The 26,701-nt window shown below is 42.0% G+C and overlaps 1 protein-coding gene across 1 annotated transcript in view; it reads left to right on the top strand.

The window, feature by feature from the left end:
- The first annotated feature begins 10,498 nt into the window (after positions 1 to 10,498).
- The window catches only part of sept12 (septin 12), a 62,494-nt gene continuing 46,291 nt past the window's right edge, over positions 10,499 to 26,701 (top strand). The window contains exons 1-2 of the mRNA XM_041062584.1: positions 10,499 to 10,608; positions 22,004 to 23,581. Coding sequence (XP_040918518.1) covers positions 10,554 to 10,608; positions 22,004 to 23,581 — 1,633 coding nt within the window. The 5' untranslated portion in view covers positions 10,499 to 10,553. The remainder of the gene's footprint in view (positions 10,609 to 22,003; positions 23,582 to 26,701) is intronic.

Raw genomic sequence — 26,701 nt, 5'->3', positions numbered from 1 at the left:
ATACATTCTGACTTTAACTTTTAAATTTGAATTTATTATTTATGGGATGTGAACTTGGGAGTCTTGAGTCTTGAGCCTTGACCTTGGAAATGGGAGTTAATATGGGTCACCTAAATTATCTGCTGAACTATTACCCTGGCAACACTTTGCCCTTCAGTTTGGTTTGGTTGTCTACCTAAGATGCTGGTAGAAAGTCCTAAATGAACGGACATTGTTCAGACAGACATTGGAATGATGAGAGGCGCCCTGCTGCTGGGAAGGTTTTCAGGTTAAACACCGTGTCAAATTCCATTATCTCCGGCAGGAAAAAGCTGCATAATTCATGGTAAATTTGACTTTATCATTCACAAGATCTCATGTATGCTTAGAACTTTCCCATAGCTAATCACTCTTTGTGACATTGTGGAGCCTTGCAAATAGCAATAATGTTGGAGAAACTAAAGGACCTGTTTTCCTTTTGAGGATGTTTTATGAAGATGGTCCCTGATGACTGAGACAAGATCAAATAAAGCTATAAGGGTTACCTTTTCAGTATTGATTTTGAAATTTAAAATATTGTAAATGAATATATTATGGACTTTTGATGTCCTAATAGCACTTGAACATTTTGAGCCCAGCCTCAGTCTATTTCCTTCACAAAGGAGCAGAAATGAACAGCATCTACAAACTGAGAGACGCGGTGTGCCTCAGTAGTCATTAATGTTCTGTGCCTTCTCTCTGCACATCAGACAGGTAAGATATTGCACATATTTTCAAAGTTTGTGGAGTCAAAAATGTCTAAAATAAAGCTGCCATTCTCAGGATGAGCTCTGAGCTGCATCAGAGTAAATCGTAGAAAAAATGACACATTATTGTACCAAATGTCACAACAGTTGTTGTGTCGTTGGATAGATAGGCCTATCAGTATGCACAGACAGTAATTTCCAGTCAGCTCTGGTTTAGAATCTATTATGTGTTCATATCTGAATACTGCCCTGCCACACACACACGTGCACACACACACAGATACATTTCTATCTATACACTGAGCAGACACAGAAGCTTCATCCCATCCAGCCTGTCAGCTCAGATGGATGTGGTGTGTCTTATCAAATGAACATATGTGAGTGCATGCACCACATACTATACATGTACACACATGCACACAGCTGAGGATCCTGGAGGCTTCTGTTATATAAAGCAGAAAAGAGGTGAAACATTATTTGGAGGATTTCAAGCAAGAAAGGTTTTTCTTTTTACGGGCGCCTTAGGCTACAGTGGATCAGCTCTGTTTTATAGTCTTATAAAATTATCTTTACTGTGTGACAAATCAGTAACAGTCTATAAAATTTGTCATGGTTTTCTTTATTTGAATTTGAAGTATTTCATAAACTTCTAGTGGTGCTGTTTGTGCCTGTTATAAACTTCAGTTTATTGGCTCCGCTGTGGGTAGACACAGCAGATGATTCTCAGCTTAACTCAGAGGCAGAGATTTAACCTCCTCTCTCCATCAGGTTAAATAAGGTTAGATGGGCAATAAGTGACCTTTGACCTTTTGACCTCAGCTGCCTGTGGGTTCAGCCTGGAGAGACTCTGGGGATAGCTATGTGATGTGTCCTACCACTGACCTCCTGGAAACAAACAACCGCCACCTGAGAAGAAGGCAAAGCACAACACCTGGTAATACACACACACACACACACACACACGCACACACACACACAAAATTATACACAAACAAAACATATCCGGTCATTTGTCTCTGGCATGATACACAAATGTGATGGTACATGGCATCAAACCCAGGTACACGCACATAGGTATGTCCTCAGTTTATACCTTTCATTAAATTCCTGCAAGGTCTTCAATACATTTACAATATGAGTCTGGACAGACATAGATATAAACTGTAACCTAACTGGATTCAGATTCAATAAATTACCATCACATCTAAAATTTAATTAATTTATTTATTTACTGTGTTGAAGTGCTAGTTTTGTCATGTCCAGTTCCTCTGTTTAAGGTCAAATTTAGTTCCTTTCAGCCTTTTTAGTTATTTCCTGTTTTATCTTGTCACTTCTCACCCTCGTGTGCTTTCCTGCCTGTGTGATTACCTGTCCCACAGTAATTTGATTCACCTGTGTCTCATTGTCTCTCCCTCTCTGTGTATTGGCTATAGTCTCTGTGTCCCCCCTCCCTTTGTGCCAGTTAGTCTCAGATCTTTGTGTCTAGCATTGCTGTGATTTCTCCTACTTTGCGTTCTCCCAGTTACCAACCAGTCTCTACGTTTGTTTTTTTGACCCTGTAATTCTGCAAGTCCTGCCAGACCCCTGGTCTGGCATCACTGGTCTGACTTTGTTACTGGACTGTTCCTTACAGAAGGTAACACCACAATATTAACTGTTGTGGACAGATTCACCAAAATGGTGTATTTCGTTCCTCTGCCAAAGTTACACTCTACGAATGAGACAGCAGAGGCTTTGTTGTTCCATGTGTTCTCTCCACATGGTTTCTCCAGGGACATGGTGTCAGATCAGGGTCCCCAGTTTGTCTCCCAGTTTTGGAAGGCTTTCTGCTCTCTGGTTAGAGCCACAGTTAGCCTGTCCCAGAGGAGGTTAGTGTCCCCTTTGGCTCTACTGCAGTGGTGTTGTTGCACCTGGACTCAAGTCCGTCAAGTCCTCCTCCGAAGCTCAGCTTCGGCTGGGATCCCGTAAGTTGGATCCTCATTTTGTTGGCCCCTTTCCTGTGTCCAAAGTTATTAATCCTGTGGCTGTGAGACTGAGACTCCTCAGGGCCATGAAAGTATATCCCACATTCCATGTTCCTACCTGTCTGATTACCTGACCTGCCGTAATGTGATTCACCTGTGTTTACCAAAGTGATTAACTGCTAAAAGATTGGTAAAATTCTGGCTGTTAAAGCGAGACTATGTAACTTTAGCTGAGCAGCAGCCACACGTGGTAATTACAGAAGGCTGGTACATTTGCTTCTGAAAATGAATTGAAATTTGAGCACCAAGGGTATGGCACTATTCTAAAAGAAGGAAACAGGACTGGAAAGGGAACAGACTTTGACACTAGATCATAACAGAGGTGAAAGGAAATGTCTTCTAACAAAGTGAAATGACTTTACTTGTTGTTTTACTCTTTTGACAGCCCTTGTCTTGCACATAGCTGATCTGATTACTGTGACCAAAAACTTCTGAACCTACAGCAGTTGTGTGGTAAAATGTTAGCATTTGTTATGAGGCAGCTCTGCTGCCTCTGGGGTTTGTGTTGCTTTCTCTTTTCTGTTTCTCTGTGTGTATGTGTGGGTGTGGTTTGGTGTGTTTTTCAGTTCCTGGATTCCTGGGCGGTTCCTCCCCACTCCTGCCTCCTGCTCTGGCTGATTGGGCACACCTGTGCGCAATCTGGGTGCAATCAGTCTACTCAGGAAGTATAAGAGGCTCGGTGTTCCAGCGCTTCCGCGCCAGTTCATTCTGTCATCTCCCACGTTTCCAGCGGCTAGATTCCCTCACTCTCGTTCATCGCCGCTCTGCCACGCCGCCCAGGAATCCCTTCTCCGCCCTGCCTTTTCCCCTTGTTTCTCTTTTGTTTACTGAACTGAAAAAAATAAACAGTTTAACTCCCATTACTCCTCGCCTGTCTGCTTTTGGGTCCAGGCCTGATTAAGAGACTCAGTCTTAACAGCATTAGCGTTACTCACCAAAGCTGAGTAAAGGGAGATCTTGCCTCAGCAAGGTGACAAGCACTTACCCAATATGTGTCTACAGTATGTCTCAGTAACTTACAATATATGTCGTCTTCACACACGCAGCAGATGGTATCTCTGCATCGGCTACTGCTGCTTTGCTCTTTGTACCATTTTGTTGTTGTTGGACCAAGGATATTTCATTTTTGAATCTGCTGTAACTTTATTATTTTGTCTGCAGACCCTCTGCTGATCTTACTCTGTCCTTGTTAGCTATCCCTCTTGTTCTTTATGTGGTGACTGGTAAACTGTGGAGTGAGAGTGTCTTTGCTTTCCCCTCAGAACTTAATTCATACCTTGTTGCTTGACCGTACTTTCAGACACTTTATGAGAATGTATTTTTTTGCAAATAGTTTTGCTTTAAATCATTCCAAATCAAAAGGCTCAAGTGGTCGTAGATACAAGTCATTACATTCAAGACTCAACTCTGACAAGAGTCCACTCCAACCTTATCTTATCTGACCTTTTTAGGTTGGGAGATTCGTTGTGTGCAAAGACAATTTTGACCTGACAGTGATGCAAGATTAAAGGTCAGAAAGTCAACAAAATCCTTAGCAGTCATCCTCTGGGTGTCACACATAATGTTATAATGAGCAAATTTGTCAATAGCCCCCCAAAATCTCAATGTCTTATCACTTGTGCTTTTTATCTGATATGTAACTTAATCCTAAATTGTTGTTTTTCTCATGCTGCAGAGGCAGACTGAAGTATTTACAAAATTGAATGTCCCCCTGTATATTCACTTAACACAGCACTTGGAAACAGAGCAACATAACAAATTCAAATCATGGCTGACAGTGCAAAGTAGGGATGTTAAACTTCAAACATTAAAACTCTCTTGTCTGGGATCACTTCACTACACATGGTCATGACCTGAACAGATGCACTGGTTCAAAAAAAAAAAAAAGAAAAAAGAAAATCTGTCTTATATAATGCATAATTTTTTTTCTTGTCTTCATCTGAAGAATCTAGGGCACTTTAAGATAGGTGTAACCTGAGGTGGTGGTGCTACCAACATGTGCAAACCCAGAGGGCTTTAAGCTCCCATAATCTGGAGAAAAATGTTGGGCACTCAACACCCTTGGCAAATCCTGTTATCCTCTTGTCAGTCAAGTGATGGTTACAATTAAGATGAAATAGCAATTCGAATTTGATTGGAGAAGTGTTTTTTTTTTCATCTTACACAGTTCTACAGTAATTTCAACCAGTAGCAACACATATACAGGATTTTTCATTTCATGACATATAAGCCGGTCTGCAGCTTCTAGTGTAGCTGTTATTATACTCTTACTAATGTGTGGTGTGCATGGGTGAGTAATTATTGTTTCTACAAGCTGGGTTAGTTAGTTAGTTAGTTAGTTAGTTAGTTAGTTAGTTAGTTAGTTCATGGTGAACTCCACTGCTTAGCAAATGGGAGACAGGGCCCCAAATTTATGTCAGGGAGCCTGGGTGGATAGAACTGGGCTAGGGACAGGTGACAAACATAGTAATAACTGGACTAGATAAAAGAGGAAAATTAAAGGCTGATTAAGGTTATTAATGAAGCTGGAGCTGGAGTCAGGTAACAGGCAGATAAACTATATGTTGTACCAGGTGACAATACATGTGCAGTTGATGAGATGAATGGCTTGGCTGGACTGATTAGTCCAGCTGGACTAAATAGATTACTGTTCCTATACAATGTAGAACATGATTCATAACACTACACCCAGCCTTCTTTATTAAGATAAGATAAGATAAGATACGATAAGATAAGATAAGATAAGATAAGATAAGATAAGATAAGATAAGATAAGATAAGATAGGACTTTATTGGTCCCACAGCGGGGAAATTTACTTGTTTTCTTTTTCACAAGAAAAACAGGAAAAAAGGATAAAGTGCAGAAAACGAAAAGTGTGCATGCAATCAAGTAACAAAAAATGTACAAAAATAGAGTATTTACAACCTAAAAAGTTCTTAAAATGTCTAGAACCTCCTTGTCCTCGTCCACCAATGAATACATTCCTGAGTCATTTCCTGTTTTCTGTTACTTGTCTTCTCTTTTCTGAGTCAAATGTCAGTGACGTCATCAGCTCTGTCCTTATGAAATGCTTCAAAGCAAAGAGGAAAGAAAATACATAATATCTATAATGCCTGAAGTAACAGGACAAGTCACAGGATTGTTGTATGCTAGCTACAGAAATTTAAATAAGTACAAGGGCAGGTCACCACACAGCCTACATGCTGTCGTCCAAGTCTTATAGATAATTTTACTGGTAAGAATCACAGCCTGACCAGTACCAGACTTCTCAGACAGATACCAACATCAATATTTGGCAGTCAAACCTGGTTTGGCATTTCTGTACAGCAACTTCTTGTCACTTATCAGTCTTCATACATATCAACACATGAATAGCTGTAATATTGGCGGATATATGTTCATGGCTAATTTATCACTGTAGCTTTATTGAGAATTCCCCATGAATCTTATTCAAATTACAGTATTTCACTGTGTATTTTAATGTATGCTGCCAATCATAGTAATGGACCACACAATCCAACGTTAGACTGAATTTATAAATAGATTCATCATGGTGAGATTGTATCCGCAGGCAAACATTCAGCTAAATAGTACTAGATAATACCATAAAAGTAATTGGTTGTAATTAATGTGGTGTTAAGCAATGTAGTTGAATGAACACTGGATTGTACACCTCAGTTGGCCCACCTCCAACTTTCTAGCCTCCAGCCTACTAGCTTCCAGCTGTTCCTGCTTCCAAGTCAGCTAGCCTCTGGCCTGTTAGCCTCCAGCCTGTATCACAGGCCTGGGCCTGTCTGATTCCAGCCAGCTTTGCAGTCTGTGAGACTCAGCCTTGTTAGCCTACTGCCTACAACTTGATTGGCTACCCCAGGCCTGCTAGCCTCTGGCCTGCACCTCAGTCTTAAGTTGGCTAGCCTCCTACCAAATCCTGCCCCTGCTCTTTCTCCTGGTTTCACCTCACTGCTTTTGCAGTGGGAATGCCACAGAGCTTCTGCTGTCCAGCACCATGACTGACCACTGGTGAGCTCCTGAGTCAGCCTCCTCTGCCAGCGCCCTGCCAGTTCTGTGGGGAAACATGCAGAGAGACAGAGAGGAACCCCTGCTGTGCTGTTGACAGCCTTCTTTTTGTGTGGACATATGGGCACTGCCAAACCAATAAAAGGTGCAAATAAAGCTGATCCTGTAGTCATCAGAAATGGATGTCCACAGTTCATAGAAAAAGACATGTTTTTTTTTAAAGCATGATTCTTTCAATTCCTCTCTCCTCACATATTTTCCTTGTATCCTTACATCTTTAGTGAGAGAGATAAAGATTCAAACCTGTACCTGTCTGCCTGCCTACCTTCCTATAAGCCTTTGTTATCATCATTTTCTCTAATAAAAACACTGTGTTGTTCCTTCCTGCCTGGTGTGTCTACATTTGGGTTAGAATAAGTACGTTTTACATACCTGCAATCAAGTTCTTAACAGTGCTTCTCTGATGATCCCCAAAGTTCTTTGAAGTAACTCTGAAAAACAAACATTAAAATGCATGTGTTCCAAAGTTTCCTTGAAAACATTTCCATTCTAAGGTTTTTACACAATTGTATTGTACAATGTACATATGTGGTCATATTTAGAGTGGAAAGAATAGTCTGGGAATCGATAGAATTTATGTGAAGTTTGCAAGAGTAAAAACTATTTTTACATGTTACATTTCAAAAATATTTAGATTTCAGTGCAGTTTCAAATACGTACGGTCCGCACATGCAGTATGTGTGAGGTTAGGAATTTATTATTATCTTTTACAAGGTCCCTGAGCAGCAGCTGTTTATGCACTGTAAAGATCCTCCAGGTAAGATTTTTACGTGAGAATCCAGCTGTCTAATCAGCTTAAATTACAAAATTGATCTACAAGACAAAGGAGTGTCCACTCACCAATAACTGAACTGCTGAACATTCACCACAATATCTGCATGGGAGATGACAAATCTAGACTGTGCAGTCTAACCCCTAAACAACCAGAACAGGGACACAAGGTCCTCACAGTGAACACATCAATCTGATTCATAAACATGTTGTCACCAGAAACCATTGAGCCATATACTGATGTTTTGAACTGCACTGGTTTACAACTGTGGTTAAGCCTAATCTGGTTTCTAAGTTAAGTTTAAGTTAAGTTTATACTTAATTAATCCCTCAAACTGGAGAAATTACTCATTCACTGCATTGTGCAAGTGAACGAAACACACACACACAAGCATGCACATGCACTAGGCAGGGGGCTTCCCTAGGAGGAGCCCCGGGGAGCTGGGGTAGATCGGTGCTTTGCTCAGGGGCACCACGGCCATGGTCACAGAGGCGCGTCTCCTTCACCACCACCCATATCCATTGTGTGTATCCATTGTGCTTGGTCAAGGAATCTAACCAGCAACCCTCCGATATCCAGGCGGTCCAAAGTCCAAAGCTTAGGCCAAATGCTTAACATGATGTGCCACGGCCGGCCTCAAATGTTTCTGATTCTTAGCAATAAAATGCATGCATAGGTATGAGTGAGACAGACTTGAGCAAACTGAGCATTTGAAATGGGCACCCCTCCAACTGAGAATACAGAAACAGCTCTGACTCCGGTTACACAAAGATCAGATCACACCTGGAAATGGCCCCAGCACCCTGAAATTTCCAAAGCACCTCCACAAGACATCAACGACCAGTGACTCCTTCAGTATTATTGAAAGACTACCATTATCATATTTCCTTTGTTGTATGTGACTGGGATGACCACAACCAAATACATAGTGTGGATAATTGGATTAAAGGTCCCCTGTGGAGCTGTAGTCCTCTAGAAGCGCTAGGGAGCTGTTTTTTGATGGGTGTGTCCCCAGTTCGTTTGTAGGCAGGCTCACAGACACCTGTGACACAATACACAGCCCTACTAACGGTGACACACTATTCCACGGGTCAACCAACGGGTTTACTGCAATGTACTGGCAAAGATATAAATAAAATAAATAAAGGTAAATAAAGGTCTAGCATGAGTTAAATAAATTTAACTCATGCTAGACCTCAAGGATACACACAGTGAGTTGTAGTGAGTAACACCCACTCTGAGTAGAGAAAATAAAGTGAGTTTTCCTTTAATGTAATGCTACGCTTCATTTAGCATATTCCATCATGTCTGTGAGCCTTTCTATCTAAATTGCTCTGGTATGTGGTGCCTGGATTCTTTGGCCCTCACAATTCACCGCAGACATCAAGCACAGTGCAAGAAGATTCCTTCAGGCGAGTCGGAGCAGGAGCAAGCACACACACACACACACACACACTCATAGTCACACACACACACACTTGTATATACACACAGATGCACTGTCTGGAACTATCGAGTATATCACAGGAAACAGGCCAATTAACCAGCCTGAGAGAGTGAGAGAGTGAGAGAGTAAGAGAGAGAGGAGCCAAACCCATGTGACTGAATTCCCACAGCCACCACAACATGTACACATACAGACACACATACACAGATGCAAAACCACATTCACCTGCCCTCTGGAAAAAACACACACACACACACACACACACTTGTTTCCCAGATTATGGCTGCAAATGTATGCCTCATGATGCTACAATTTTTTTAAAACTTATATTAAATTTTTAAGTTATGTCACTGTCTTTCTCTCTGTCACACACACTCACACACACACACACACACACACACACACACACACACACACACACACACACACACACACACACACACACACACACACACACACACACTCCTGTTAGGACTGAGGGTCAGGGGGCTCTCATTAGCCCTGTGGCTCTGAACCAGGGAGGATTAATGTCACAGTGGCTTTTCATGGTCTGCACAGAGGCTGGTGTGTGTGTGTGTGTGTGTGTGTGTGTGTGTGTGTGTGTGTGTGTGTGTGTGTGTGTGTGTGTGTGTGAGAGAGAGAGAGAGAGAGAGAGAGAGAGAGAGAGAGAGAGAGAGAAGAGAGAGAGTGTGTGTCCTTCAGCTTGGGGTTTAGGAGGCTACCTGAAAGCAAACACTCTGATTCCAGCCCAGAGTGCTGGAAAGTTGACTTGACAGTCTAGTCAATCAGGAGCCTTTACACTGAAAGAGGCTGCACTGTAGCAACACATCACTGATTACAAACAATCTGTAGCTTGGTTCATTCATGTTACTGAGGAACATGAATATCCACAGCTGATGCCAGGTCAGTTTCAATCCTAGGTTCTTTTTTTTTTTTTTAATTAACATTCACAAGACTTGATCAGTGTTTCTCTGTCTTTGTATAAAGTAAACTTTGCTGATCAGAACCAGCTTTGGAACAGAGTGCCGCTGTAGATTTGGCCTGTGGACTCCAGCAGGGTGGGAACACATCGAACCTGCCCGGGCTATCTGAGGCCTGTGGCCAAAGAGGAGGAAGAGGCAGGAGGAGGCAGAAAGGAAAGCGAAGAAAAGAGAAATCTGACTTGAGGATATTTTCCAGGTGTTGCATGCGGCTCCGCCCACCAGCCGTTCGTCCCCCCGCCCCCGGGTCCAGGCTGCAGTCATCCGAGCAGGGGGGCGGGGGGGGCTGGGACTCATCGATGCTCCTGGAGTTGGCTGGGACAGCGAGGACGCACGCACGCACCGAGTAGACAGCTAGAAACCGGACAAGAGCTCAGATCAGCTCAGTCGGATCCTCGCCTGCTCACATCAGCGCGGACTCAGTTATTTTTTTTTCAGTAACTGATACAAGTTTTCTTCAGCTGTTTTTTTTTTTTTCTCTGATCAGACTTGGAGCCACACCGCGCTGCCTCCTGCACGCAGACAGGATGTCGGAACTTTCCGTCAATGACCACCTCGAAGGGATTTTATCAGATTTTGAAGGTATGTGGGCTGTAATATTCAATTGCTTTACTGCTGCCTGTTTTGTTGGCATGTAATAAACCCAAGTGTGGGGCTGAAGAAAAGAAAACTCGTATCTGTATCAGGGCTGGAGTGGGAAACACAATAGTCTGAAATGGTGCCTATACTTTAGTAGTTTTTTTTGCTGACAGGCGCGCTAAATCAACCATCTATAGCCTGCAATCAAAATCAGATTAAAGCTTCATTAGTCCATTTTACAGAGCAGGTCACAGTGGTTGATCAACATTTGTAATGAAATGGAAATGTAATGTGAAACTGAATATTCGGTGGTTTGAGGCTGTAAATTAGTCAAAGCATTTTGAAGGCGTTACTTGGCGCTCTGAGGTACATTTGCTAAAGTATTATGAGATTTTATGGACCAAACAGTCAATTCATGGAGAAAACAATTGCTAGATAGTTAATGTTGCATGAATCTCATATATAGACAGTCCGTTTCTGAACAGTTGGTGAATAGAATCATTTACAGCACTACTGTTGCAGTTGAACAAAATCTAAAATGTGGCATTATGAAAAACTGAAATGGAATGGTTGAAGGTATTTTTGTCCTCTCAAACCGCCCCGAGTCCCTGTTGCGTAAGAATTTTTTTTATTTAATAGAAAGAAATAGTTTGAATCAGCTCAGAGTGTTTGGGGTTGTTTTGCCTTTGAGTGAGACTTACAGTATAATTACTGGAGTCAGATGTAAAACAGCCTGAACAGTGGAAGAGAGCAGCACTAATAACACAGTGTAAGCAGAGCCTTGAAAAGCTTTCTGTGCACGCATACTGGAGCTCCTGTGTGTGTGTGTGCGTGCGCGCCCGTGTTTGTTTGTATGTATGTGAGAGAGAGAGAGAATAAGAGCATCCCATCAACAGACAATAGTATCTTTTAGAAGCAGTAAATGCAGCTGTGTGAATGAGTCTTTGAAGCTGATCTGTTAGATCTCTCCTGGTCCTAAAAATATCTTTTTAAGTGTTTTTTTCTTTTCTTTTCTTTTTTTTTACTAATTCATCTCATTAAAGTGTGCATTCAACAATCCAACAAGACATTAAATGATTATTTTTATAAAAAGTGATAGATTAATAGAAAATAAAAACAAAATTTTCCCACAAAAAAACAAAATTTTCCCACAAAAAAACAAAATTTTCCCACAAAAAAACAAACTCTAAAAACAAAAACAATCTCAAATGGGCAAACCAAAAGGAATGAGTGAAATAAACACAAAGAAATGAACAGAGGCGCATTTAGGATTGTTTCTTATTGGTTCTGACAAATGAGAGCCATTATTAAACAACTCAGAGCGACTAAAACTGGATTCCAAAAGACAAATTTGTCTCATGTTTTATCTGTAGGACGTTTTAACGCCTTGTTCATCATCATCTGTGATACGAAAACATCAGATTTCCACACAGAGAAAGTTAAAGTGTACGTCCTGAGCGTGTCAGAGCAGCCAGCAGCCATGGGTTATGCCGCCATGCCTCACGCTGTCCGGCATCACATTTCCCTCTGTTCCCATCATCCTCCTCTACTTCCATCAGGTAGTTTTGTGGTTCTGATCTTGATCCTTACTATCAGAATCTCCAGCGAGACATGGAGAGAGTGAGAGAGGGAGAGGATGTTAGAGTGAACTGACTTTGTTCGTCCTCGGGGTGATCCATCATTTCTCAGGACCCTGCAGGGACAGTACAACAAAAGCTGCCCTCTCTCCTTTCATTCTGTCTCTCTTTCCACATTCTTCTGTTTGGACAGGTGTTGATTTGCGCCTCTAAACAAATTACTGTAGCCTTCAGCCTCAGACTGCCACTGTAGCTGCTTTTGCACAACTGTAGCCTGTTTGACACTTCAGACCACTGTCACAGGACAGTCAGTGCCAAAAACGGCAAGCAGATAAAAGCTGAAAATCAACATAAGTGCACAGGATGATTTAATATTCCCCTGTAGCTTAGACTGTATTTTTACTGATTAGACCATGAATTGTCAGTTTCATGAGTGAAACTTTGCTTGTGTGGGATAGTCATAAGTGACGTCACACACCTCACAGTTCTTTATTTCTCTTTTGTTGTGGCAGTGCATAAAATAAAAGCTTTCGGATGGTCAAATAACATGCAAAAAAGACACTGCACCCATTGTTTTCTCTGTCCGTCTGAACACCAGAGGCATCTTGACAAATACCAGCAACTTGTCAGAATATGCAACTGTACAAGCTACGAGCTACAGGGCACATCCAGTGTGTGTTGTATTTGACAATCTCCTCCGATATTTTGCTTTTGAAAACTTGTGGATGTGCAGGAAATCAAAAATCAAGTCTTAGAACATGGATGTGACCACTAATATGCCATATGATGGCATTTCTGTGTGTCCCAAATTATTCGGAAAAGAACATTAAGTGGCATTTGAGTGTGAAGGCTCACTCTTCCATCTGCAACGGTGAGGACAAAGAGTCACCTGTGTGAGTAAGACCCTGTTCAGACATGACATTAACACTCAGTTGTTTGATCACACGTGGACATCGGAAATGGTCTGAGTCGCATATGGTCACATGCTTTCAGGAGTTTAAATGCAAATGCGTGTGAAGAGCTCACAGAAATATATCACAAGTGCATCGAACAACTTTGGTGATTTGTTTTGACTGGAACATGCAGAGAAAGAGACCGGGTCTGTGTTATTTTGATTCCTTCTTCTTCTTTTGCTTTCCGGTGAATTAGGCACAGGAAGTGCATTGCTGCCTCCCGCAGTTAAAAACATCAAACACTTTTGTCTTTGCAAACGGAATCGATGTACATGTTTATTTGCATATAGAGCAGGGAAGTGAGCTCTGATCACAAGTTTCAGTCTGAACACGGCTTCAGCAAGGGCAGTGTGCACTTGATTGAAGGGGAAGACAGGAGGGCGTTTGGGCCTTTGGATAACATTGGAGATTAGAGGAGGTTAGTCGGGGGCTAAGAGCTGCCCCTCCCAGCCCTGTCACATCCCGGTACTGCACTCTGACAGGGCGCAAACCCTGCGAAGATCAGAGAGGGTCCCATGACTTACTGACCCAGTGACCACACACATACACACACACACACACACCTTGTTGTCTTTGCTCATGACAAGTGCTATTCCCCCTCTGACATTCCAGTCTGCATTAACGCAGTGGAGCACAACAGCCTGGGACACACACTAACCAGTGTGTGTTTGATGGTCGATATCTGAGTTTTGCCATAAATAGAAAATGAAATAACAGAAAGTCATACTGGTGTAATACACATGAACACACATACATACATACTCGTATATTGCACAAACGTTTTTCCTTGACCTCCTTGTAATCAGTCTAAATCCCTCTCTGTCCTGAGCACATGATCTCTTTTACACACACACACACACACACACACACAAGCATCAAGGTAGCACTTGATGTGGCTTGCTGCCAAGTCATTCTTCCATAATGGATCAGAATTTGGCAAAACATCAGTGCAGGTTGCCAGGTACTCAGACATGTCTGGAGCTGTCAGGCCCTCAGGACACACTGGATAAGTTGTAATGAACCAATGAGAGAACAGAGTCAAAACCATTACTGCAGGGAAAGTATGAAGACTCCGGTCTAAAAAACAATCATCTCAAATGAACTGAATTGATCAGAAAAAAAAAAATCAGTAAAGTTCAAATTCAGTATCATGATCTGAGTTTGTAATTTTCCTTTAGTACATGCTAAATGTTACTTTTAGTCTGCTGTCCTTTGTGTTCATAGACTGTCAGTAAGAATGAGTGTAGGATTAATGGAGTTTTACATAAATGTCTGATGTTTTAGCTGCTTGTCTCAAGCTGAACCCAGACACTGAACAGGTGACAGCTTCCATAACTAACATGGCTGGATGCACTGTCCCTTTAATAGACCTCAGCTTCTGTCTAATATTTTTCAGGCAACAGGTGCTTATAAGGCAAATAGTAGCCAGACATCTGAAATACAGTGATGTAAGCGCTAGTTTGCTGTGTGTGTGTGTGTGTGTCCTCAGGCACTGTTATTTACAGTGTTACAGCACTGCAAACGGCTGCTTGGAATGTGTCTTCCAGATGTGCTTTTAGTAAGTGGAAGTGTTTTAATGTGTTTGTGTGTGACAGAGTGTCTGCACAGTTTTGTGGTTATATGTAATACTGTATTGGTTTATCTACATTTTACTTTGGCCACATAATTCTTTGTGGGTTTGTGTATGTGTGTGTTTTATGCATGCGTGTTCACACGTGTCAGTGCACATGCTGTCTTGTCCATCAGACAGTTTTGTGGAATGTGCCGGTTTTGGGGGGTGGGTCGGTGTTCCAGTGCATGTGTATATGTGTGTGTGTGTGTGCACCCGCGAGTGTGTGTGGGGTGGGGGCGTTGGGGCGTTGGGGGAGGTTCATGGACATGCCCAGACTAAGCATCCCTTCACGTTGTGTGTCCACAGGACAGACTGGGCCTCCCATCCTCCCAGTGCATACTGGTTCCCAAATGAACCCATTGGCTCATAGCTGGTTACTCAGGGGTTAGTTGGTTAAGCACTAAGAGACTTCTGTGTGTCATCTGACCCAAACATGAATTAGACCGACAACTGAAGTGGGAGCAGCATCTCTCCTCAGAACAGCGACCTATAAAGGATCTGATACTGCCTGTTTGCATTTGTCTCGTAATGTACTGCCCTCCCGTGGTGACAACGAGCTGTTGCATCTGTCATTTCTATCATTTTTATGGGCGTGTCCTGTTGACAGAAAGGGAGGCCGTTTTTTTCATATGTTTGCGTATACGCATTGTGGCTGATCCTGGGATCTTTAACAGATGACTAGCTGTAGCTAGCTACAGACAAGCGCACTTGTCAAGCTGCCCTTGAATCAGCGTCTACAGATCTCAGATCAGTTACGACATTTCAAGCATTATTTTATGAATGCACAAATTAGAATGTTTACTGTCACTTCAGGGAATAATGTGCAGAAAGGCTCTATTTACCTGTCTGTAAAAGTAACTACACTGCAAAACCAACAGCTATGCAACATGATGCAACACTGGTAAAACTTATGAGAGTAGTAATTTTTTGTAAACAAACAAATTGTTATTTAACATTAATAAAAGAAAGCCACATAAAGTAGGGGTCAGCATTGCTTATCACTGATTCTTTCATATGTATTCAAACTAAGAAAGTGGCACAGTGGTTTTCAGTGAGTTTGCAGCCAGTTATTTGTCTGTATTCAGCATCTGATTCACTGAGGCCCTGTAAGATGCACTCGTAGGGGCTGTCGCTATGGAAATCCTATGACTTAGCTTAGAAGCAAAAAAAAAGAAAAGAAAAACAAGACCAAAGAAGCAGCGGCAGCTTAGAGTGGAGCAGGTGGAAGTGGAGATGGTGTTGATATGGATGTTAATTCTGAAGTAACTGCATCTAAACACACTCTGCATGTTAATAAACTGTACTAATAACTGTTGTTGGTTTCTTGTATGTTTATGCCTGGTCTTCAGAGAATTTTACCCCCAAATCTGGCAGCCTCAAATTGCAGGATGTTAGTAATCTTGTGGAATACATGATCAACCTCTGTTTACATGACTCCTCCCTTAAATGCATATGCAGTGAGGAAAGAGGCGCGTCTTCCAGTGAAATGATACTGCAGACTTCTGCGTGTTAGACACGTGTTTTTGGGTCATAATGCATCACATGTGCATCTGACAAACAGGTGCCACGGCCACAGTAACTTTGGCCCTGGGCTCTTCCTCTGGACAAAGCCTCTGCTGCACAGGAAGTGCTGCATTTTACCTCCACAGTTTGTTTCTGGAACAAGTAGATGATAAGTTTTGCTGTAAAGGATTTCCTTCATCTTTCTGATGTAGCAAGGACATTTGGTTTTGAGGATAGAGGCGCATGAATATAAACACAAGCGCACACACGCACACACACACTGCACTGACTTCTTCCTTTTGGAGGGAATGTGATCCTGACCAGCTGAACTGGAGGCCAGTTGTTCCATGTTTTTCTTCTACTGGCGTTCTGGCCGTTTGCCAAAAGCTGCAGTAACTGCAGCTCTTCACTTGCCAGACTTCAGAGCAGAGAAGACACATTCGCCCCTTTCAGACACTCACTTCATTACAGAAATGAGAAAGTAATTTAGTGTCATTACCAGTGTCATTTGTGTCACTACACAATCACTACAGCGGCCTGAAGAGGCCAAACTTATGACCTTTCTGTAACATTTTCAAAACAAGCCTACATTGAAGGTTGTCACATGAATGTAAAGGCAAGCAGCAGCACAAGACATTAGATGTGCATGCCTTGCTCTGGTGTCTTAATAAATTTAATATTTTCTTTTAATCACTACCTCATGAAGAACATAAAATCTATTTAATAAACCAGTAAACACTGTAAATGAGCTGATTTCAAGAGGAGATTCTTCTCATATCAACCAGAGCAGAATAGATTAAACAAAAACCTTGTTAATCAGACCAGAGCTTCCTCCCATAGAGTTCAACAATCACCCATGAATTACATCATAAATATGCAGCCAAATTGCTGAGTAACATCCCACTGTATTCTCTAATAAATTATAAAAATTGATGGGAAGAAGTTCACTGTGAGAAGCAGTGTTCATGATGGTCAGGGATTTTAATTCTATAGCTTTGTGTCTCCTAGGCTGTTCTCACATATGAACTCTGGACAGTGTCTGGAGAATCAGGTCTGGACAGTGCCCTTTCACACATGCACAGCACACAACAGGACAATGTCTGTGTGAAATGTGTTTTGACTTACAGGAAATGGGGCGGTGCCTTGGTAGAGCATGCAGGGGAATTGATAGAAATCAAACATGCCCACTCGCTCTCTGTGAATTCTCCAGACAATGACCTGTTCTGTTCACACACTGGGACAATCATACGTTACACTGACTTTGTATTGTACTGGGGAACTGGCAGGATAAAGATGATTCACAAAAAAAAAAAAAAGTTCAGGGCTTCAGTGCATGTGTGAAAGCATCTTCACTGTATCAGTTCTGTCATGTCTCAATAAGGCTATAAAGAACATTTCCATAACAGAGCCTGTCTCACATCATACCTCAATTTATATTTGACAGTGCAGAAATTGTTGATGACCTTCATGAGTGTTACAAGACTGCATATATATATTATTGGAAGACATAAGGCAGGGGATGTATGTCTGTGTGTCAATATTTATGAGACAATACATTATATTTACAGCACTTACATCAACCGTGGCCAATTTAGAGCATGCAGACCAATCAGGCTTCTAACACCATCGCTAACCCTGTAACTGTCAATCAGATAATGCCTGGTTTGGGTCAATTTTGAAATCTACAGTTCCATTGCACTGATGTAGAGCTTCTTAGAAACAAACCGGTCTATGTGAATGAATGAAAACATGACTTACACAGACTGAGCATTTTTGAAATTCATTCTTCAGAATAAAGCCTTTGTTTTTGGAGTTGGAGTTGACTGTATTTGGTTGTTTTTCTAATCATAAAGCTAGAAATGAGGCAGGGATACGACGGCTGCAGATATATTAACATACGTGTGCCTTCAGACGGCTGCAGAGATTTAAAGAACTGAGGGAAGTTTTCTTACGAAATAAAGCAGCTGTGGACAACAGATGCTGTCAGAATCAATCATATTAACTAATAAATTAATGCAGATTGCTTTAACGGCATTAACATTAAATGTTCATTTTATTATGCCAATTTAAACGCATCTATCGGCCGGTGACTGATTAAATTAGTTTATTTGCATTCAGTATTATTCCATTATTTCTGTGCATTTGGATTTTTAAGAAAGAATTTAGTTTGCTCTCCGTGATAAAAACGACTGAAATACCAGTGGAGTGATGTCGCTTCAGAAACAGAAGTGGTTCTAACACATCTGTTCTCAGCACGGCAAGAACACCAAGAACTCACTCTGTACATCTGAATAAATCTCCCACCTGTTTCTTCCTCTCCTCCCACTTCTGCACCATGCTCTCTGCGCCTGGCAACGAAACGCACACAGCCAGGCAAAGCAAATATAAAGAGGCAGGAAACTGTGAGAGCAATGCAGTTGCTATAATGAGCAAAGCACAATGTTTCCTGACCATTCTGGAGGAAGCTCCCCTAGCCTCTTATCATTTGCCTGTGGATAAATATTAATTATTACAATCCTACAAATGTGAGCTAGCTTGCACTAAAATTACAAAAAAAATATAAAATTACACAAAAATGTCACTACATAAACACACTCAGTGAACATCAACGTTATCTTTTACTTCAGCAAATTGCATTATGTGCTAAACTGAGCAGTGTCAAACAGACACACTCATACGTTGCTGTGAGAGAATTAGGCATGCTCGGGTGTGCACCAGCATGCGTGTGCATGTTTGTGTGTGTCTGTGCCAGTGCCTTTATCAGATTGAGGAGGCATTGTGTAAGAGGAGAGGATTAGGGTCTGCAGTACCTGTGAGAACAGAGAGAGTGGAGCCAAGCATAGACAAAACAAATGCACGCGCTCTCACACACACATGCACACACACACACATAGAACAGAGTGGAGCCGGGTGCACCACTGCCACCGTAATTATTTGACAGGGTGCCAGAAATTACCTGATACTAGGAGTCTTTATCTTTTGCTTGGAGGACAGGTTCACACTTGTAACCTCAGCGAACCTAGAGTTCGCACACCCCCTCAACACACACATATACCCCTCCCCAGCCTGCCTTGAGCTTACAGAAGCAGTGAGCCATTTGCTGCTCAAGTAGTAACTGGATAAAGTAAGTTGATCAATTCATACTTTAGTTGATAAACTGTCAAAAATATTTTTAAAAAATTGTCACAATATCCCAAGGCTTCAAATGCTTTGTCTAGCCAACAGTTCAAAACACAAAGATATGGAGTTTGCAGTGATATAAAACTTCACATAAATTACTTAATTGATCAATCTTTTCTGTCGATCTACTGTTTAAGCACGAATGGAAACTGCACATAGCACAAATGACCATGTAATTTAATTATGGGTGTGTGGTCCGTGACCATTTTAAACTGCTTAATTTCCTTAAAGAAATAATGATGCTTGTTACTCTGCTGTAATATGATAATAAAGTACTTCATCACTGACAGGTTTGAGCTGGATGTTATCCGCCAATTTATCTTATAGGAAGTACTGGGACGCCTTGGAGTGTGTGTGTCCTGATCCTTGAACAGTGTTAACAGCAGCTGCCAAATTCTGTGACAATTTATTTACTGTAATGGAGTCTAATTAGCTTAAATAGCATAAATTCTCAAATAAAGTATTCAAATAATGGCTGTAGCCAGCACAAAGGAATAAAAGCCAGGTAAGAAGTATTGAGAGGGGAGTGGAAATGCCTATTTTAATGTCTCACATGATAAAGTCAGTATATTGTGTATTTCCACAGCAAAATTCCATCAGCATGTCATATGCTTACCACTCTTCTGCTCTAGATAACTCTATTTATTCCTCTGATTATTTCCAGCTGCTTTTACTTAAACCCACAGTAACTAATTTTGTAGTTAGCAAACACTTGCTCATGTGCAGTCTGAGTTTACTCTTTTTGCACTGTTTTTGGTCTCCACCAGCTCCTGAGAGAAAAATCTGGCTCTTCAGCTGCTAAATGCTCCACTAAGTTTACCAGCTGCTCTCTGACTGTGTGTGTCTGCTGGCCAGGCAGTGGACAGAGGCTTTTCATTGAGCTTTTTACAGCTCAGAAAAAAACTTATACTATAAAGAACTTATGCTATAAAGTTCTACAATGCTGGACTGAGCTGCAGATTCAGCTTATAATTCTCTGTGAGTTCATCACTATGAAAGACTCATTTCACACTGTTGATTATAGCTGCTTTAGCTTTTTTTTTTAATCACTGTTAAACTACTATGAAATGCTTGTAGTAGTAGTAGTAGTGTGTGTGTGTATGTGTGTGTGTGTGTGTGTGTGTGTGTGTGTGTGTGTGTGTGTGTGTGTGTGTGTGTGTGTGTGTGTGTGTGTGTGTACCATTGGTCACTGGTCTGGTCATACAACACACAGAGACTCTGTGTGAGTCCTGTAATTGCACTGCAGTTGTATAAGCTGGGCAGTATGGATACAGACACACTCTCTAACCTCATCTAAACAAGTGTGAATGCTCTGCCTTGTGTGTGTTGCAGTGCTTCTCACCTTTAAAGGACATTTCAATTGTGGCAAATAATAAATTTGTTATTAGTATAAGTTATTAGTATAATTAGTATTAGTATTAATTATTAGTTTTATAAGTATCAGATAGAAATTCAGGCACATTTTCGACAAAATAGTGCAGATAGCAGCTGTGGATGACTCCGGAGGACATGTCAGCTTTCATTTTGGCACTATATGCCCCCCCACCTCCTCCCAGTGCACCCCACCCACCCGCCCAATCCTTCTCATGCTGTGTCACGTTGCAGTGTTTGGTTTTTGTAACACAAAACCCCACTGGATGCCCTGACTGCAGCTTCTACCTCAATCCACCCTTTGTGTTTGTACCATGTAAGAAGTGTGTGTGTGTGTGTGTGTGTGTGTGTGTGTGTGTGTGTGTGTGTGTATTCAGCAGAGGAAAGGGACACTGTTCCTATTCAAAGGCAAGTGGATAAGATAATTCAGAACCGAGAGAGAGAGAGAGAGAGAGAGAGAGATTTAATATGATCTTCTCAGTGGAGACACAGGCACATTCACATACTGCAGCATGTTTACATCCACACACAGCTTTCACTAACAGTATCACACAAGTTATTCCCAGCTTTAGCTGCATTACTGTTATAAGTGTTACACTATGGACACTATGGATACTAGGATTGTTAATGAAATAAAGTGGCTGGCAACACATGCAAACCAAAATTGATCTCAGTGTGGGTTTATGATTTCTACTTCATTTTCGTTTTGATACCTATGAGATAGGTACCAAAATGAAGAGAGAGATTTCATGTGGAAAGCTGAAGATTCCAGGTTTAGGCCTGGCAACTCAATAAGGTCTTAAAAAGTAATGTACGATCAGACTCACAAGCTTGCAATCTGAAACCCTTGTACCGGCAAGATAATTTAAATGAAAACTACAGTTAAGTACAGCTATGGTTTTATTAGCTTTGATCTTCATTTCTGTCAGTGATAATAACAAGTTTACAAGTTTATTGTTAAGATGAAGATGGTGATGTCACTAAAATTAGATCCTGCAGGTAAGAACCACGATCAGTCAGATGATCAGACAGGTTGTAAACAAACCCCTAGGTTGGTTGAACTTGGAAGAGAAACAGAAAACCAGGGATGGACTGATTACCTCAATGGTTCAGTATAAACATCCTTCACAGTTTACAGACCATACATCCACAAAGACATGACATTTCTTAATGACTTATATATTCTTTCTTCCCACCTGCAGCACTGAAAAGGTCCTTCGAAATTGAAGATGTGGAAGACATACCATCCTTCTCCTCACCCTCCCCTGTCTCCACTCCCATTTCCCCCTCTTCCTCCCATTTCTTCCTCAACCACAATAAAGCCAACGAGGAGCGTGGAGGAGGTGGCCAGTCCCCTTCATTAGCCTTCAACAACAACAATAACAGCCTTGGCTCTGCAGCCCACCGCTCCTGCATAAGCCTGAGTTCCAATCCCAGCCCAGTCCTCAAGTCCCGTACAGTAGTCAGCAGCCTGTCCTTCAACCGGGGGACCATGAACAAGCCAGCCATCCACAACAACAGCTCCTCTGTGGCCAGAGCTGCATCCTTCCAGAGCAGGTTAAACCCCAACAGTTACTCCATGTTGTCTGGGCCAGGCAGTGACAATGACAGCCTTCACAGCTCCACATCCAGCCTGGACTACTCTGGTGGGGGTGCCCTATCTCTTACTAAGCTTGGGTCATATCCCAGCCCTACACCCCAGGTGGAGTACCACCAAACCCAGCCACAACTCCCACAACAGCACCTAGAAGGGGGTACCAACTTGGGAAATAACCACAGCCTAAAGAAGTTCTCCTCCCATGGGAGTGTTTTCCACTCTGAGATAGACCAGGGGCGAGGGATGATGCTGGGTGTTCCACAGCCTCGGGGGGTAAACCATGGCTCCATGCCCAGCCTAGACCTCCAAATTTGTGATGGAGGAAATGTGGGTATGCAAAGAGGTGGAGGTGGAGGTGGAGGCAGGATGTCTCCAGGGTTGAGGTATGCCAATGCTGATGCCAACTGGAATGGTCATCTTCATAATGCCACCTTTTTTGAGGAGGAGGGCTATGGTGGCTCTAGATACCACTCCCAGCAGCAAGGCCCTCAGGTCCTCAAGGCTCCCCAGCCTAAGGCCAAAGAGATACCGCGCCTCAACAAGTTTCCCTTGGATCTAGACAGCTTGGTAAACAGCACTGCAATGACATCTCCCACCAAGTCTCAAGGAGGATCCATGAACCCCAACCCCCCCAAGCCTCCTCCAAGGAGCATGGGGGGCCTCCAGCACCTCACCAGCCCACAATCCACCACAGCCAGCCCTTCAGCCTCTCTCAGCAGCCTAGATAGTTCCTCTGACACCCCACCCCTCTCCCTCCATCATCCCTATTTGTCTTTTTCCCCCCGTTCTCCAACTCCCTCGCAGGGCTCCATCCCTGTCCCAGAGATGAGTTGCTCTCCAGTGATCCTTTCTCCAGCCCAGAGCCCTCAGCTGGAGATTCTCTCAGGGCCCCAAGTTGTCCAGATGGTCCCCAACGTGCCTAGCCCTCACAACTCCTCTAGCCCCTCCAGCCCCAGAGGCATTCGGTCTTTGGTACATGGTGAAGGTGATACCAGAGACAGTGTAGGCTCAATCTTACAGAGGATCGCCTCCTTTTCTCGGCCTGTTGTCACTGACCCCGCACCAACAACAGTTACCAAGCCCCCTGCAGTCCAAAGCAATGGTGGGTTGTCATCTGCATTTGAGTGTCCTGCTGAGATCATGTCCATGCCATCAAAGAAACAAGGGAAGAAGAAACAGGAAGGTAAGATGGTTTTTGCAAAGTGTTTAAAGAGCTGCATTTGCAGTCTTTCTTCATAATGTATGACCATATGTGATTGTATGTGCATTTGTTTGTGCCCGTGGTTCATGAGACAATCCCAAAGGACAGGAGGGAGCTTTCAGTGTTAGGTAACTTACAAGACTCAACAAGACCACAACACATATAGAAACACACACACACACTTTTAACTGACTAATTCAAGTCATACAAGCTCCATACTAACAAGATCAGATTTAGATCAGTGGTATGTGTGTGCATGTATGTATACACTCTACTAGATTCATATAATGTTAAACTCTTATCCGAAGAAAAAACTACTGTGTACTACTACTGTGTTTATATGCACCTAAGTCCTGGCAATGCATGAAGTACTGTAATCATTTACTTTATATGTAGGCATATGAATGGTGATTTCAGACAAGTGGCAGTGTGCAGCAGAACCAAAAGAACATATAGATTTACAGTACCCACATTACTACATGGCCTATTTTTATTTATTTTGCTTTTGTGCCAGTTAGAGGTTGGAGCACATATGAAACAGAACATTTGTAACACAATGCTAGGTTCCATTTTATGAGCTGACGTGTGTGTGTTTGTATGTGTAAAAAGACCTGTTTAACAAACGATGACACGGAGCTTCCTTCTGTTTCCATGTCAATGTAGACAAGTCAAGGTTTGCAGATGAGTGTAGCACCCACACCTACTAAATCTGTTTCCTTTTGTTTGGAGCTTCACACACACACACACAGACACACACACACACACACACACACACACACAGACATTCTTGTCACACTTGTGAGGACACTCATCGCCACAATGCATTCCCTATCCCCTTACCCTAACCTTAAACCTAACCTAAACCTAATTTTAACCTGAACCCTAAAACCAAGTCTTTAAACAGTCCTTTAAAGTTGTGAGCACTGGCTAAAACATCCACACAGCCATAGGAAGTCATGTACACACAAACACACACACAGTAATACATTTACCAACACAGATTTAAAGTTTTTAAATGGTCTTATTTTGGCGTGCACCAGCACACCAGCAGGTTACGCTCCTTACACAGAACCGTGCATTCATAAGTTGTTTACCTTTGTGCCATGTGTTTGCTTGTCTAACATTTAGAGGGCATTTTAGGTGGTTTAAAGCTATTTTTACTCCACCTCCAGCTGGCCTTCAGTTGCTGCTTCCTCTGATAACAAAGTCAACTTTTCTGTGTCAAACCATCATGTCATGGTATTTGGAGAAAAACAAAATCCACCCTATTCATTGGTATATCTGTTTGATTGGACCATTGGCAGTGACAGAAGAGATGGGAGATTTTTAGTTTATAATTATTAATATTTACGATCATCTTTATGATAATTATGATAAATTCAGACTTGAATCCTACAAATGTGTAATTTTTCTACTTTGATCCTCATTTTTATTACAGCCCCAAATTGGCGTGACTATGGCCCAGCATGTAGAGTGGGTGGTCCACATGTCCAAGTGTCCTTGGGCAAGACATTGAACCCCCAAAATTGCTCCTGATGGTTAGACCAGTACTTTGAATGCAAGCTCACGGCAATCAATATGTCTGTGTGTATGTGTGTCAATAAGAGGCAGCCAAAAAAATGGTAAATTGGTAAAAAAAAATTTACCAAATGCCTGTTGTTTTACAGCATAATTTTCTATTAATTTAATTCTTGCAGATCATTTGTTCATCTATCAGTGGTATATTTCGCCTTGTTCTGGCCCAACTTTGATGTGGTCTGAAGAGACACCTACGTGTTTACGAGGAGCTTGTCTAATGCAGATTCAGAAACTCAGCTGGGCAGATTAACCAACAGAAGGCATTTTGTTTTAAGGCACCCGTGGGGATTTTCCCCTCGCCTCCTCCAATCACATCAGGGAATTAGTCCAATTTCTCTGAGATGAAAAGCGATAAAAGAGGGAGGCAACTGCTGCTTCAGTTTCAATTCAGAGTCTTAACTCCGACTCCCAGAAAGGCTCACATGATAACGGGAGAGATAAACAAGATGGTATGAGTATGTAGTATGTGTGTGTTGTGTGCAGTTTGTTGCCTGCAAAAAGAAAAAATTGGTAGAAAATTATTCGATTGACAGAAAATGAAGTCTATTAATCAGGATTAATAAGCTCTCAATTCACTGATCTGAGTCTCTGCTTTGAAGGACTACACAGGACCACAACCTGCTGGTGAAACGTGGAATTCAGAGTTATCAGAGAATGGAGGGACTTCCCCATGACTTCAAATTAAAAATGCAAATCACAATCCAATATCAGCTCTCATCACAGACAGCAGAAGTAAAGGTTAGCCTAGCTTTGCGGTCGTCGTCTCAGAGCAAGACCCTTTCAGATATCGTAGCTGTTCAGCTGACAGCCTCGCTCTGGTGGATGGTGCAGATTTCTTAAGGTGGATAAGGATCTTATTAAATCAGGCAGAAGTTGTTGGATGATGCAGTCTCTGCTGGATTCTGGTTTGTTATGGTTGTTGTCAGACTCTGCTGTGCTCAGTTTCCTCAGCTAAACTCGTTGAACTGTCGTTAAAGTGATCTTATTGGCCTGATGACAAAACTTGAAGTGAGACTCACTGAAGTACACAACTATGAGTCTTTTTTGACTGTCGGGGCAGAAAAAATTCTGATATTCACCTTATTCCTGGATTACAGGGATGATACACTGAAATGGTATCTGTGAGCATTAGTGGTATCAAACAGGTCTCTCCCCTTTGCTTAGGGTTTATGTTATGTGCAGCCTATTACACCTTGAAGGAAATTAAATTAATTTTCTGAATGAAAAACAACCACCTTTCTCAACCAGCATCAACCCAGATATTTGTGTTTTCAGTGTCAGAGAAAGGATTTGAGTTTGAGACTGCCACTGCAGTAATAGTGGGGCGGTGTAAGGAATTTCATGTCTCTACATTAAGAAAGTCATAAGACTATAAAACAACATACAACCATAATGCATTGTCTTAAAATAACTGGCTTAATCTTTTCTGTATATTCAGAAAAAAATATTGTCAAACATATGTTTGTTACCGTATGCTACACATCTTGATGTAAGTATCTGGTAGCTGAATCCTCAAGCTGCACA

This window comes from Toxotes jaculatrix, chromosome 18 (genome assembly GCF_017976425.1).
Source record: "Toxotes jaculatrix isolate fToxJac2 chromosome 18, fToxJac2.pri, whole genome shotgun sequence".
In the NCBI taxonomy this organism is placed as follows: domain Eukaryota; kingdom Metazoa; phylum Chordata; class Actinopteri; family Toxotidae; genus Toxotes; species Toxotes jaculatrix.
This window is presented reverse-complemented; position numbering and strand designations above follow the sequence as displayed.